Source organism: Rousettus aegyptiacus, unplaced genomic scaffold (assembly GCF_014176215.1).
Source record: "Rousettus aegyptiacus isolate mRouAeg1 unplaced genomic scaffold, mRouAeg1.p scaffold_m13_p_10, whole genome shotgun sequence".
NCBI lineage: Eukaryota > Metazoa > Chordata > Mammalia > Chiroptera > Pteropodidae > Rousettus > Rousettus aegyptiacus.
Genome location: NW_023416285.1, coordinates 2,274,817 through 2,288,017, shown reverse-complemented (window position 1 = coordinate 2,288,017; position 13,201 = coordinate 2,274,817). Strand labels below are relative to the sequence as shown.

Genomic DNA, 13,201 nt, shown 5'->3' with positions numbered 1-13,201 from the left:
CGGCCGGGGGCCGGGGTGGGACCAGGGGGCCGGGGGGGCGGCTGGGGGCCGGGGTGGGAGCAGGGGCGCAGTGTCTCTTCGGGGTGATGAAATGTTCTGAAATTAGATTACGGTGCTGGCCGCGCAGCTCTGGGAAGGCGTTAAAAACCGCTGGATCACACTAGAGAAGGGCAGTGTACGGCCCGTGACGTATGCCTCGACGAAGCTCCTGAACAAAAATGACTGACAAAATGTCTTCCCCAAACATAACGGCCGGCGCGACCGGCAGAGCGTCTGACGCAGCAGCAGGCCGAGCGGCACGGACAGCGCGAGCGTGACCGACGGCAGAAGCTGAGCTCCGCGGGCGCCACCGTCGCGACAGCCGCGCCTGCCACGCGCTTGCGGGGGAGAGGAGAAGCCCCGCGCGCTTTCCCGAGGGGGACGACCGGAAACCCTGGCACCGAAAATCGCCGTGACCAAAACTGAGACTCCACTCCACAAATTTAACAGCAGATCAGACACAGATAAAGAGAAAAAGAGTGAGCTGGAAGTCGCAAGAAAAAGTAACCAGACTAAAGGTGGGGCGTGGGGGGGTGGGGATCGTAAACATAAAGAGACGGAGAACGTGGTGAAAAAGTCTGACGTACATTTAAATGCAGCCGGGGGAGGGGACGGAATGGGGCAAAGTTATAAATGTTTTAAGAGAAAAGGCTGAAAAATTTTCCACAACTTAGAAGGATGACATTCCACGGATTTCAGGGACCTAAGGAATCCCAAGCAGAATAGATAAAAATGGACATCCAGATACAAAGTGAAACTAAAAAATCAAAGAGAGAAAGTTCTAGAAGCAGCCTACGAAGGGGGTGCAGATTGCCTCCTGAAGACAAGAATTAAAATAATTAACCTCAAAGTAATCGGAATATCCTTCTTTCAAAAACCAAACCATGCAGGTGAACCATGTGTGTGCGCACCTGGAAAACAATACGAATTAAGACAGAGACAGAGCCCGGAGAGCGGCGCCGACGGCGTTACCTTCAGCCACTGCTCGGCCTGCTCCCTGCTCTGGACGGCCAGCACCAGCGGGTCCGTGCCCTGCGGCGTGATCTTCAGCTCGTGCTGCTTCTTCTTGCTGTCCTTCGGGACGTAGGCGATGCTGCAGCCCTGCAGCGGCAGCTCCATCTGCGGCTGCTGGTCCTTGGAGCTTTTGTAGCACTGCAACCAACAGGACACGCGGAAGGTGGGTCACCGGGAAGGCGGAGCAGAGCACCACGGCCCTGCGCCCCGGAACCGGGCGCGTCGGCGAGGCATCGGGGGCTCTGACGGGGTGGTGGGGGCGCGCGCTGAGCGGGGAGGGCTCCGCAGACTCGGGGGACCCTGCGCACAGAGCCCCGGCTCCACGCCGGCGTCGTGTGTGAGCGTGTGTGCGTGTGCGTGTGCGCGTGGAATCCCATCACTTACATGCCCCGGCAGCGGACAGCGTCCCCGGGGCTATGTGCCGTGGAGCTCGTCACTAAGCCACATGAACATAATTAGATTTGGTGGAACGACACGGCCCTCACACGGGCAGACAATAATCTGGATACTTTATGCTATAATCTATGTCCTTTGGTATCTGCCCATCTCATCTCTATCCACTTTCTGAAAGACACATGAATGAGTTCATTAACGGTATAAACATCAACGCATAACACACGAAAATGCCCGCAAAGGTTCGCCTTCCAGCTGAGCAGAGGATCCAAAACCCGTGGCTCCATTCACACAGCTGCATTCACTCTGAAGAATTCAGTGCTGAGGTTGAAACTGAGCCCCAGTCCCCATCACTCTTGTTTAATCTAGATCTGTAACATCCAGAAGCGACTCTTTGTCGGGGTGTCCCCCGCACCCCATTGTACTGGGGACCAAAAGCACCCCTCCTCACGGAAATACACGTCGAGCACAGATGTCTGGGTCCTGGCTCTGTTGCTAAGTTAATCTGGGGTCCAGGAACTTTGTTTTCTGAGCCCGTTTCCTCATTATAAGATGAGTTATTTTACTCTTTTCTTAACTTTCATTAAGTTATTAGTAACAAGAACATGTTACCAAGTACTGAGTGTCAACGTGATACGAGGCACCTCAGACCTCGATCTCATTTAATCCTCACAGATGCGTGTTTTGCAGATTACGTAAACTTGGTTAAGTAGCTAACTTAACTGACCAGTAACTGGTTAGGTAACTTGACCGGTCAGGCTGCCTGAAAAGTGGCAGACCCAGGACCGCAGGCCTCAAACCGTGAGGCCTACAGTCCTGTCTCTAGACCATCTACTGATGAAGAAATGAATGAGCAGAAACGATCATTTATAGTCCCAAAACCGTGATTCTTGGGTGGCGCACTGATAGAACATGTCCGCTTTAAAAAAATTTCAACAGATGGTTTCCCTGTCCAAAAAGGAAGAAAAAAAAATACCCCCAAACCAACCTTAGATTGCTACAAATGTTTACCATTTACCAGAGACGTTTTACATTCTGAGTTAAGTGTAAACAATAAAATAAAATGAAATGAATAAAATAAAGTAAAATGAAATGTACAATGGAAGGAATCGGAAAAAAATTTTCTAGCTTATATTTTTCCTTAAGTCGCGCGCCCCCGAACGGGTGTGTCCTCAGCAGTCCGACGCTGGCGGGGCCCCCAGGGAGGCTGGCTCCGAAACAGCAGCATGCAGGACAGTCGCCCGCATGTGTAAGGGGGTCGCCTGTGAACGCGGGGCAGGAAGAGGCTGTGCAGTGGGAGGGGCTGGGTGGCCAGCGGGTCACCAAGAGGCCGGGGTGGGCGGGCCCTCCGGGAGCTGGAGAGTGCCATCGGGCTGTCCCTCTGGGTCCCCGCCCGGTAACACAGGGGATGCGGACCCCCAGGGAAGGGGCACGCCCTTGGGCAAGCCATCTGCCCGCAGCCCTCCCTACGGGTGAGGGACGGGTCCGTCCCTCAGGCCCAAAGGCGGCTCCGGGCACCTCACGGTACGCCGCAGGGCTGCCCGGGCAGGGACAGGAAAAGCTTCCGGAAGGACACGAACGGCTGGTGAGGGCCATGCCCGAGGGGAGAAGGGCTGGCGGGGGGTCGAGCCGGGCCATTCGTTTTCCGTTTATAGTTTCCGTACTGTTTAAACGTGGAAAACGTCTGCTTTTGTTGTCACTGCGAATTTTTTTTCAGTGTCCACAGCGGTCATCTGGGCAGCTGAATCACAGACCACTCTGAACCAGAAAAAAAAACTTCATCATAAAAATAACCAACTTTGATGCTGCACAAAGACAGGGCTTTCGTGCGGTTTTCCATTAATTTCTTCTCGAGTATGTGTAACTACGCTAAATGGCAGGCATTTCCGTCCTGGTCGTGAAGACGGGAAAGCTGGGTGGACGCGGAAGAAGAAGAAAAAGGAGGAGACAGGTGTGGGGACGGGGGAGGGGGCGGGGCGAGGTCGCCCGCGCCTCGGAACTGCCGACCCCCGCCGGCCACGCGGGGTCCCCTCTCTGTGGCTTAAAACCTCCTGCCCAAGAGTGGACTGTGTGTTTTTAAACCGTCGGCGCCATGAATGTGTCCGCCTCTCAGGGCCGCTACGTCAGGTCGCTAATGGGCACCATCTTGGTCCTCGTCACTTTATTTTTTCATCCTTTACTTTAAAATTCCCCCATGGCGTCATTTTTGGCATGTTCTAAATTTGGGATATTTCAGGCCACACATGTGGAAAAAACATGTACTCTCGCTGTTTAAAAAAAAAAAAAATGAACAAAACCGTTCATTTAGAAATGTACAATGTCTTAAGAATCTAGTTAGATTCCCATAATTCACAGATAAAACTATAAAAAGAATATCTAACTCCACTAAAGATGCACAGAAACATAACTTCTCATGTGTTGTTTTAACGATACAGTTTTGAGTGATTTTTTTTTCTCAAGGTTAATCTGAAGAAAAACAAAAAGCAACAACATACTCTAGAATTCATAATTCTAATAATCAACCACAGTTTCTAAACCTGGGAAGGAGGGAGGCAGGGAGGGACCGTCACCCCATCTCAAACCGTTCTTGCTTTCTCGACAGAGTCCCTGCTGGAATGACACCCACATTCCTGCCTCTGTTACTCTATCTCCGTATTCTGCCTCGTGGATGAAAAGCAGAAACAGAACCAGCCTTTAGCTTTCCAGAAGAACTTCCTGCCCTGGCACGCCCCCTCCGAACCTCGCAGGCCTGCCCGTCCCACTTCTGACCCGGCTCTGAGGAATCCACTGACTCACTACAAATGAGAAAACCCATCCTGCGACTTCTGGCGAGTTAAAGCCCTGTGCCTTTCCACCGACACGGGCCGCAGACGCGGCTGGGGGGCGGGGTGGTGGGGGAGGCGGGGATTTGCCCTCTGCCCGCTGAGGGGCTGGGGAGGCCTCTGGCACGGGCGTGGCCATCTCAGCCGGCGCTGCCAGGGCCCACGACGCTGGACCTCCGAGCTCACCACAGGCCCCAGGCCACGCTTCCCCCACCCCTCGCTGCTGTGACCGCCGCCTGGGCACGAAGCCCACCAGGTCAGGTGGCCGAGGAAACACCACCGACTCGACCCCAGAGCAATCGCTGCCCAGGTTTACCAGCAGCTTGGTGTCTTTGATGACGCAGAGCAGCTTGGTCCACTGCCCGAAGCGCCTCTTCCGCAGCAGGAAGGCGCAGATCTTGGCGTCCTTCACCAGGTCCATGGAGGCCTCCTCCGAGGGCCACTGGTGTCGCGCCTTCTTCCCCTTGCCATCCTCCTCCTCCTCGTCGTACGACTCGTAGGAGCTGCTCATCGCATCCGAGTCGTAATCTGTCAAAAGCAAAGACAGAAAAGTGAGGGCCTGGTTAGGGACATCTGCCCTGGGAGCCGGCCGCGGGCTCACGTCCCTTGTCACATCGGTCAGCGAGGAAGGGGCTCCTGCGTTCAGAATCGTTCATGAAAATCAGGAGGAGTAACGCTGAGCTCGGGCGGCGGAAACCTCACGGTCTCCAAGCGACCACAGACCCCGCGCTGAAAACCATCCCGGGCGTCCGGCCCTGGCTGAGCGCGTCGCGGGCCCACGCCACGGCCTTGCGGGGCGAGCCGGCCCGTGTGCTCCCCGGACGGAGGGCGGCCCCTGCTCGCCCGCGCCCCCGTGTCCGAGTCCCTTCTGGTCTGCAACGTCCTCGTCCCCGCCGACATCGCCACACGCGCGAGCCCCTCCGACCCTCGCGATCTGACCCCAGGCCACCCCGTCCTCGGGTCGCCCTTGGCACTCTGAGAGACGGCTGCACCTGCCCCCTCGTTCTGCGGTGCCCTGACAGGCGCGGGGTTGTCACTCTCGCCGCCACCTCCGGGGTCTGTGGACGGGCTTCCTGGTCATTCCGCTCGGTCTCCTGCCGGTGCCTGGACGGCCACTCACCTTTCCGGGTGTGACTTACTGGCACCCCCTCCACATGCCCCCCACCCCGAACCACCAAAGCTGGCTGCGGCGGACTGAACTGTGCACCCTAAGTCCAGGTGCTGAAGCTCCAGCCCCGGCGTGACCGCGTGTAGGAGGGCACTTCTCGGAGGCCAAGGTTAGTCACAGAGGTTTTCTGGGTGGCTCGCAATCTGACGGGACTAGGGGCCTCCTAAGAAGAGGAAGAGAGAGACCTCGCGCTCTCTCCGCGTGTGGGGACCCAGGGGGAGGCGCTGTCCTAGGCCACTGTCCCAGGCCGGGGGACCGGGGGGCCCTCGCCGGCCCTGACCGCGCTGCGCCCTGACCGCGGGCTTCCAGCCTCCGGAACTGTGGGGAGGCACGTGTGTGTGGCTCAGTCACCAGGCCACGCTGTGCAGTCACGGAGGCCGTGCCGAGGCAGGCGCTGCGTGGCGTGCCCCTGCCGGGTGCTTCCGCACCACCGAGCAGGACCTCGTCCCCCTGCGATGTCACCGCTGTTTGCCTGTCTCCCCGCAGGCCCTGACCCCTCGGAGGGAAGGGAGTCCACCTCGTGGGAGGCGACTGTCCCAGCGGGCGACCAAGTACCCGGCACAGGGAAAGCGCACGGCTATTTGCAGAAGGCACAACTGTCAGATGAACTTAAAGGGCACCGCAAAGCCCCCCGAAGGACCGCCGGCCCGGGGCGCCCCGTGCACCCTGCAGGGCCACTGCTGATTCGGCCCTGCTGGACGACGAGCTCCCTGAGGGCGCGGGACGCCGCTCTGTGCCGCTCGCCCCCGTGGGCCCCCGGAAGGCGTTCGTGTTCACGCGTATGCGAGGACTGAGTGCCTGAGTGATGGATGCATGCGGGACAGGGACGGACTGCGGCGGGGCCCCTGGCTGCGGCCCAGCAGAGCAGCGGAGGGCAGACCTTCCACAGAACGGAACTCCCGCTCTGAACTCACCGGAAACTGAACTGTAACGGGTACTCGGCAGTCACGCCTCGTTTTAACTCCCTCACAACGAGGGGGAACAGGAAGACTGGAAGCTGAAGCGGAATTTAACATCAAGGAAGGATTTCGAGCAAGAAACCCAAGCGACTGATGAGGTGACTTCGGCAATCAGGTGCCAAATGGGCGGGCGCTGGGGTGACCGAGAGCCGGGGGCCAGTCAGGAGGCATCTGTGACGCCGCTGATGAGGACGCCGAGAGGGATGGGGGGATGGGCAGCGCCGAGGCCCGTGGTCACGGGCGCGGCAGACAGGGAGCGCGAGGGCGCGGTCCGGACGCTCCTCTGCCGCTCGCCCGGGCCCCGTGCGGGGGGCGCGGGGTCAAGTACGAGCACTCGCTAGGCCCGCCGACCGGCCACGGGGGCGAGGGCCGAACCAGCCGCGGCGTCTCTTGCTTGCCGCCACGTGGGTTCACGTGCGTGTAACGCACCAGCTCTGTTTCTGGCCTCTCCCATCCCCGACCACCCGACACGAGACGCACTAGCAGCTGGGAGCCGCGGACCCCAGCACGTGAGCTGCAGGCTCTCGCTGCGGAGCGTGCGACTCGGCCAGAACACCGCGGGGCTTCTCAGGCTGGGAATTACTGGAGGCCTCAACGGTCAGTCAGAACTACCACCCGCCTGACCCTGCGAGTCTGTCGGGGGCCGGGCAGGAAGGGGGGGGCTCCCGCCGTCCCACACGGAGGCCCCGCATCAGAAAGAAGGTCTCACTCTCTGCTGTGAGAAACAAAGGAATTCAACGAAGTTTTGAATCATGTCGAGCCATTTAGCTGGTGTTTTCTAATTAATTTACTATCTTCTGAAATGGTGAACACTTAGAAATTATCTGACTGCACTTTTTTCTAACAGTTCTTGGATGAGAGAGAAATTAAAACATTTAACATATAGATCTCAAAACCAGTACCTCTGAACCTCCTTACGGATCTGTCCCTTTTCTTATTCAGAGGACGACAGACACTTATCAATTTGGCCTCGGTCTGTGTCGGGGCAGTTCTGGAGCCTGAGCAAACGGGCCCGGGTGGGCTGGCAAAGGCCCCCGCCCCCCAGGGGCGTCCGGCCCAGCCGCCAGGGCTCGGTGCCTCCGCACTCGGGACACACGCTGGGCGTGTGGGGTTCCCCACGCCACCCCGGATGGAGTCTGCTTGCTGAAACGGCCCCGCCCGGGCACTGCCAGGGGGAGAGCAGGACACTCGGTCCCTGAGCAGCACAGGTCCGGGGGACGGAGACGCCCTGCGCTGGAGGACGGGGCTCCCACGGGACACGGGGGAGGCAGGAGGCAGGCGCGGTCGTCACTGTGCCGGCGGCCTCGGGGCCACGGCGGGCACGCGCCTTTCCCGCCCCATCTCCTCCGACACGGGGGCGGCTGGCTGGGCGCCCGCCCCCCGTGGCCACGTGCTCAGCTCTCCCGCTCATCACGAGACGGTAACACGCCGCCCGACAGAACGCCAGCAGGACGACTAGACCGACGATCCGAGGAAAGGTGTCCGGCGTCGGCGCGTCGTTCTCGTCCTGAATCTAAGAGCCCGGCACTGACAACGTGCTTCTGGGAGCACGAGTCACCTCGGGACCACGGTCTTCTGGGACAGCCTGTGCGGATAACAAAAACCGAAGCCTCCGGCTGGGATGCCTGTCTGTCTGTACCTGCTGATCCGCAGCCCGGCAGACGCCTGTGCCACGGCGGGACAGAGAAGGCGGCTGAGGAGGGGCGCGCCACCCGAGGGAAGGGCGCACACCCATCGGGACACAAAGCCGCGTCCTCCGACCCGAGCGGGGGCGCACACCATCGGGACACGCCGCCACAAAGCCGCGTCCTCTGACCAAAGGGAACGTTTCATTTCGACACACATTTCCACAGCAAGAAGATTCACTAATTCCGAGTCACAAAAAAAGTCACAATCCGATGACCGAAGATACTTAGAGGCTCTTCGGACTGTTGCAAGCGCTGTCTGGATTTACCTCTTCGGGTCAAACTGACTTTGCCCCCCGTTTCCACCATGTTCTGCAAACCCCGATCTCCCTCCCACCCAGGAAAGGGGCCGGACCCCGCCCCACCCCGGCGGCCGCGCCCCGCACTCACTTGCGGTGATGTACTCCGGGGCCTTCCCGGGGCTCAGCGGCACGGCCTCCTCGTAGTAGCCTTCCGGGAGCGAGGACGTGGGCAGCGGGGGCGGCCCGCTGTCAGGCGGCTGCGGAGGGAAGGAAGGAACAGCGTCACCAGCAGAACGCCACCCCCCAGCCCGGCGAGGCCCCGCGCCCTCCCTCTGCCCTGTGAAGTCTGGCACAGCAGACCTTCGCCGCAGAGGTCGCGGAGTTCAGCTGCTGGCGGCTTGCGTGCGGCCCAGTCCGTACCCGCAGCCCGGCTCCCGGGGGCGCCCTGCTTCTGGGCGCCGATGGCCCCTCCCGACGTGGACCGGGCTAAGGCGCACCCCCAGCGCTGAGCACGCCCTCTCCCCTCTGTCCCCACGGCGCCCCCGCACCGCTGGCCCGCCCAGGTCCCCACAGCCACTTTCCTTCTCCGTGGCCCGCACGGCGCTGCTGGGCGCCGGGGGGCACAGGGACAGCTCGGTCACAGAGCAGCCCCCGGTGGGCGGCGGCGTGCCCAGCCTCTCCCCGAGGCTCCCACACGTGCCCGGAAGAAAAGGGACTTTACCTAGGAGACACTCTCAAGAGAAACCGGACGTCTTCTCTGGGGAAGGAACCTGTTCGTTACTAAAACCAGTCACGTGTGTTTCCTGTCAAACTGAGGCGAAGGCCCTCGGGGTTCGAGGCGGAGACTTCGGGACACAGCAGGGCGGGGGGCTCGGGGCTCCCCCGTCCGCCGGCCTGCGGGGCCCAGCTGCAGCCCTTTCTTCTCTCGACGACTCCGTGCCCAGCAGCCGACAGGAGCGGGGCGAAGGGACAGAGAGTCCACACCGGCGAGCACCGGCTCAGCCTGGCGCCTCTGTGCCCGTCACAGGTCGCGTCAGTCAGGAATCCTTCGAGGTGGACGCAGAAGGCACCCAGAGCCTCGGCCTGCTGGAAACCAGACGCTGCCCCGCGACGGGGCTGGGGCTTCGAGCCGCGGGTCTGCCCGCCGTGTTCGCGCTCGCCCGCCTCGCCCCCTGTGCCCCGTCCCCGCCACCTACGCTCCGCGGACAAACGGGGAAGGCGCCACTGAGAACAGAACAGGGGCCTCGAACCGAGGCTCCGCCAGGCTCGGCCCCCAGAACGCTGTTCCAGAGTACCCGGGGGGGTTATGCACACAAACTCTGGAATGTAAATTCCAGCACTTTCCACGCAACTTAACGCCAGCAAGCCCCCTGGGACTGACTAATCGCCCACTGCGTTCAGCCCGCCCCTCCTCTCGCCAGGTCAAGGACGAGGATTCACTCAAGGTCACCTGCAGACACCCCTTCCTATGTGAAGGCGGCCACCCCCTCCCGCCACAGTCCGCGTCCTAATAACTCTCCTCCTCTGCACTGCCCCCCACGGCTGCCATCATCCTGTGGCCTCGCGGGACCAGGGCCAGGTCCTTCCCGAAGAGGCAGCGCTGAAAACGGACCCGGATTCATGGGGCTCGGCCCTGGGCGAGGTCTGGCCGGGGGTTACAATCTCTGCATGTCACTTTTGGAAAGGAGCCGTTCGATTCACTGGGTGTCTTCGCTCACGAAACGGAGGGTGTTCCGACCTCCACTCAGCACGCTGAGACACTCGGATGACTCACGTCCTGGGAAGGCGTTCCTGGCCGCCACATGGAACGCGGGGACGGAGCCGGCTGCCCTTCCCGGGCGGCAGGTGCGCTGCTTCCCGGCCCGGCCCGTGGTATTTCTCAGCCGAGATTTTCAGACCCTACCAGGGTCGAGCATTCGGCATGACCTGTCAGCGGCCATGCCCTCAGGGCCAATGACTGCACTTCTAGAGAGATCCGCCCAGGCGGTCGACTGGCCACGTGACCAGAACTGTATAAGGATGTTCAACACAAGTGTGTTTGGCACAATCTAAAAAAGCCTAACTCCTCACCGGGACAAGGCCGCTTTGACATCCTGACCTGCCCCTGTGCGGACATTTCAAAGGGTCGTGCCTACCTACAACAATTTACTTGAAAAATCTCTGCTAGATACTGTATTTATCATTTTCAAAATTAGTAAAAAATTGAACTATTTTTGCTTTAAGGTAATACCCCTCAAAAAATAATACCTCTAGAGAAGCATCTTCTCTCTCAAAAGGCGCCGGCACGCCACCCCAAACACCTCTGTCCCCGGGCCCGCCCGGGCCCTCGCAGGCTCGGGCGGGGGGTCACGTGTGAAGGGGAGGGGCCGGACAGAGGAACCGCACGGCCGCACGGCTGCTTTCGGCTCCAACTCTTCCTTCGGACCCTCTCCAGTGGGTAAGACGTCACCGAAGTCGCGTTTCACGGGAGTGTTTTAAGGCGCGGGGAGGGAAGGCGGGTTCCCAGCAGGGAGGGCGGAGGACGGCGCTCAGGCGCGCGGAGGGCCTTCCACACGGGTCTGGCTCGTCCTGGGGCTACGCGGCCCTCCCGCACCGCGGAGGCCGGTCCCCAAGGGCGCTGGGTCACACCAGCCCTGATCACCGTCCTGGCTCTCTGATGCCTCTTCTAGTACTCGTCTGAAGCCGACGTGACCCATTTCACGACCTAGTGAGAGCTGACCGCGCGGCTTTTCCTTTAAGTAGCAACCTGGCCATCACCACCGCCATCTACTGCCTGCGGCCTCGCTGACAGATGACATGGTCGTCTCTGGCCAGAGCAGGTACTTCGCGCATACCTTTAAACAACATCGCCGTACGTCGACAGCGGCTTTACCCTCGCTGGGTTTTACGACTTTCACTCAAGGTTGGGAGAGGCCCGGTCTGTACACGAAGCTGCGACCCCGTCTCGTACCTTATCATCGCCAGCGTCTGCCTGGGCTGGCTCTCACCAAACACGCGCTGAGGACATAAGGGACCGAAGTGTAACCAGCATAGCCGCCTTCGATGCTCAGAAAGGAAGAGGAGCAGCTGTTCTCCCCAAAGAATAACGGACCTTTGCTCTCGACATGAAAGACAGAGGTGGTGTGGCGCCGGTCACTAGGACACTTTTAAGTTCACCAAAATGCTTCTCCCTCAGATCAATACTTAGGTGAAACCTGCCTTTCAGCTGAGGAACTCTCACCTGCCTTCAGGCACTGCACGCTTCTCCTGTGAGGTCTCCACGTCTCACCGGAGCAAACCAGGGCGTACAACTGGACAGGAACATGCCCCGTCTACAGGCCTGCCTGGCTCACGATGCTGCCCTCAAAGTGATTCCCAGCTTTTTGGAAAGAAAAGCCCATCAGCCTTTGCTTTTGCTACTTTAAGGAAAAGCCGCGCAGAGCATTCTTTTTCCATTAATAGTGTAATTGTATGATCTAAATATAATTACTATTATCACTGTTTTTCAACAATCTGGCCATCACCACCGCCATCTACTGTCTGCCTGGCGCGCGTCAGCCACCGTCCTGGGACACTTCATACACATTTTCTCTTGTTCAGAAAACAACAGAGATGTTGGTATCTTACTACGACTTCGCGAATGAGACTGAAGCTCGAGAGGTGACAGCCCTTGCCCGGTGTCACGCGTGCTCGGAGATCAGGCGAGAAGCCACAGTCAGGCGAGGTTGGTGCTGACCACTGCACAGGGGTGATACGTCTGCGTCCCGACCACGCCCCTCGGCACCCACCACTGTGGGGGGCCGAGCGCAACGGGAGTCGGGAAGCGACCGAGACCTAGCGGCCCTCTGAGGTCACCAGGCCCACACCCACTGCTTCCGCGTCACGCGGTGACACGGAGCCATCATCTCCCGAGAAGCCCTGGCGTTCCCGCACCGCCGGTCACGCCAGCACCGCCGGTCACGCCAGCGCCGCCCGCACCTTCCTCCTCCCCCAGCGCTCACCCTGCCTCTCCGCTGCCCTCTGGCGCCCTCCCCACCGCCACCCTCCCCCCTCCCGCCCCAATTTATTACTTAGCACTTTGCACCAGTAACACTAACAGACTGAGACCTGATTGCAGCAGGAAAAAGACCGGCCTAGAATTTGGAATCTCTTTCTGGCTTGAAGTCTACGTACGTGGTGGCGCATCGAGATTCTGTTTCTCTGGTCACAGGGATTCAAATCTGTTAAGAGCCAAAAGTGATCAACTCTGACAGACGCTTAGGGGTCGTGTTCTGGTTCTGCCACAGGCTAGCAAAACCCTCCCGTAACGGCCACGCGGCTCGCAGAGGCACCCGACGGTGTGCGTGCTGTACCCCGACTTCCACGCCACGGCGTGTCCCGTAGGGAGGCGTCCAGGACGTGAGGGAAACGGGACCGGATGAAGTAATGTTCAGTTGGTAACAAAATTGTATAGTCTAAGCTGCAAAAACGGTTTCAATCCTGACGTCAAGAATTTAGAGTCGTCTTCTTGACAAAATAAGGGGACGGCGCAATGCAGGCAGCGGACAGGGTGGTGAGGCCGCACCCCAACTTCGCCGTTCCACAGCCACGGAGAGCAGCTCAGGGACCACGGGTGCACACGGAAGGCCCCAGGCTGCCGCCACGCCTACTCCGAGGGCGAAACCACACTGCAGCCTTCCCTGGCGGCCGGGGCCGACCGCCGTCTGGTCCCCGAGCGTGGGCAGCCATCCACACTTCCGCCTGTGCGACGTGGGCCACACGGAGAAGCGCAGAAGCAAACGCCACCTTCGAAGGGGCAAGCGCACGGCTCTGTGAGAACGTGGTCCAAATCGGGCGCTGCCGTTCGCTGGTCGAAACTTCAGCCGCGCAAGATGAGTGCGTTCCGGAGGTCGGCCGGGGA

At 59.9% G+C, this 13,201-nt stretch overlaps 1 protein-coding gene across 5 annotated transcripts in view; it reads right to left on the bottom strand.

Annotated features, from left to right (window-relative positions):
• Positions 1-13,201, bottom strand: part of AFAP1 (actin filament associated protein 1) — an 86,277-nt gene that overhangs the window by 37,471 nt on the left and 35,605 nt on the right. For all 5 annotated transcript variants that reach the window (XM_036227462.1, XM_036227463.1, XM_016127121.2 and 2 more), the window contains 3 exons: positions 8,471-8,579; positions 4,585-4,796; positions 1,012-1,191 (listed from right to left, as the gene is read on the bottom strand). In XM_036227462.1, the coding sequence (XP_036083355.1) occupies positions 1,012-1,191; positions 4,585-4,796; positions 8,471-8,579 (501 nt within the window). The remainder of the gene's footprint in view (positions 1-1,011; positions 1,192-4,584; positions 4,797-8,470; positions 8,580-13,201) is intronic.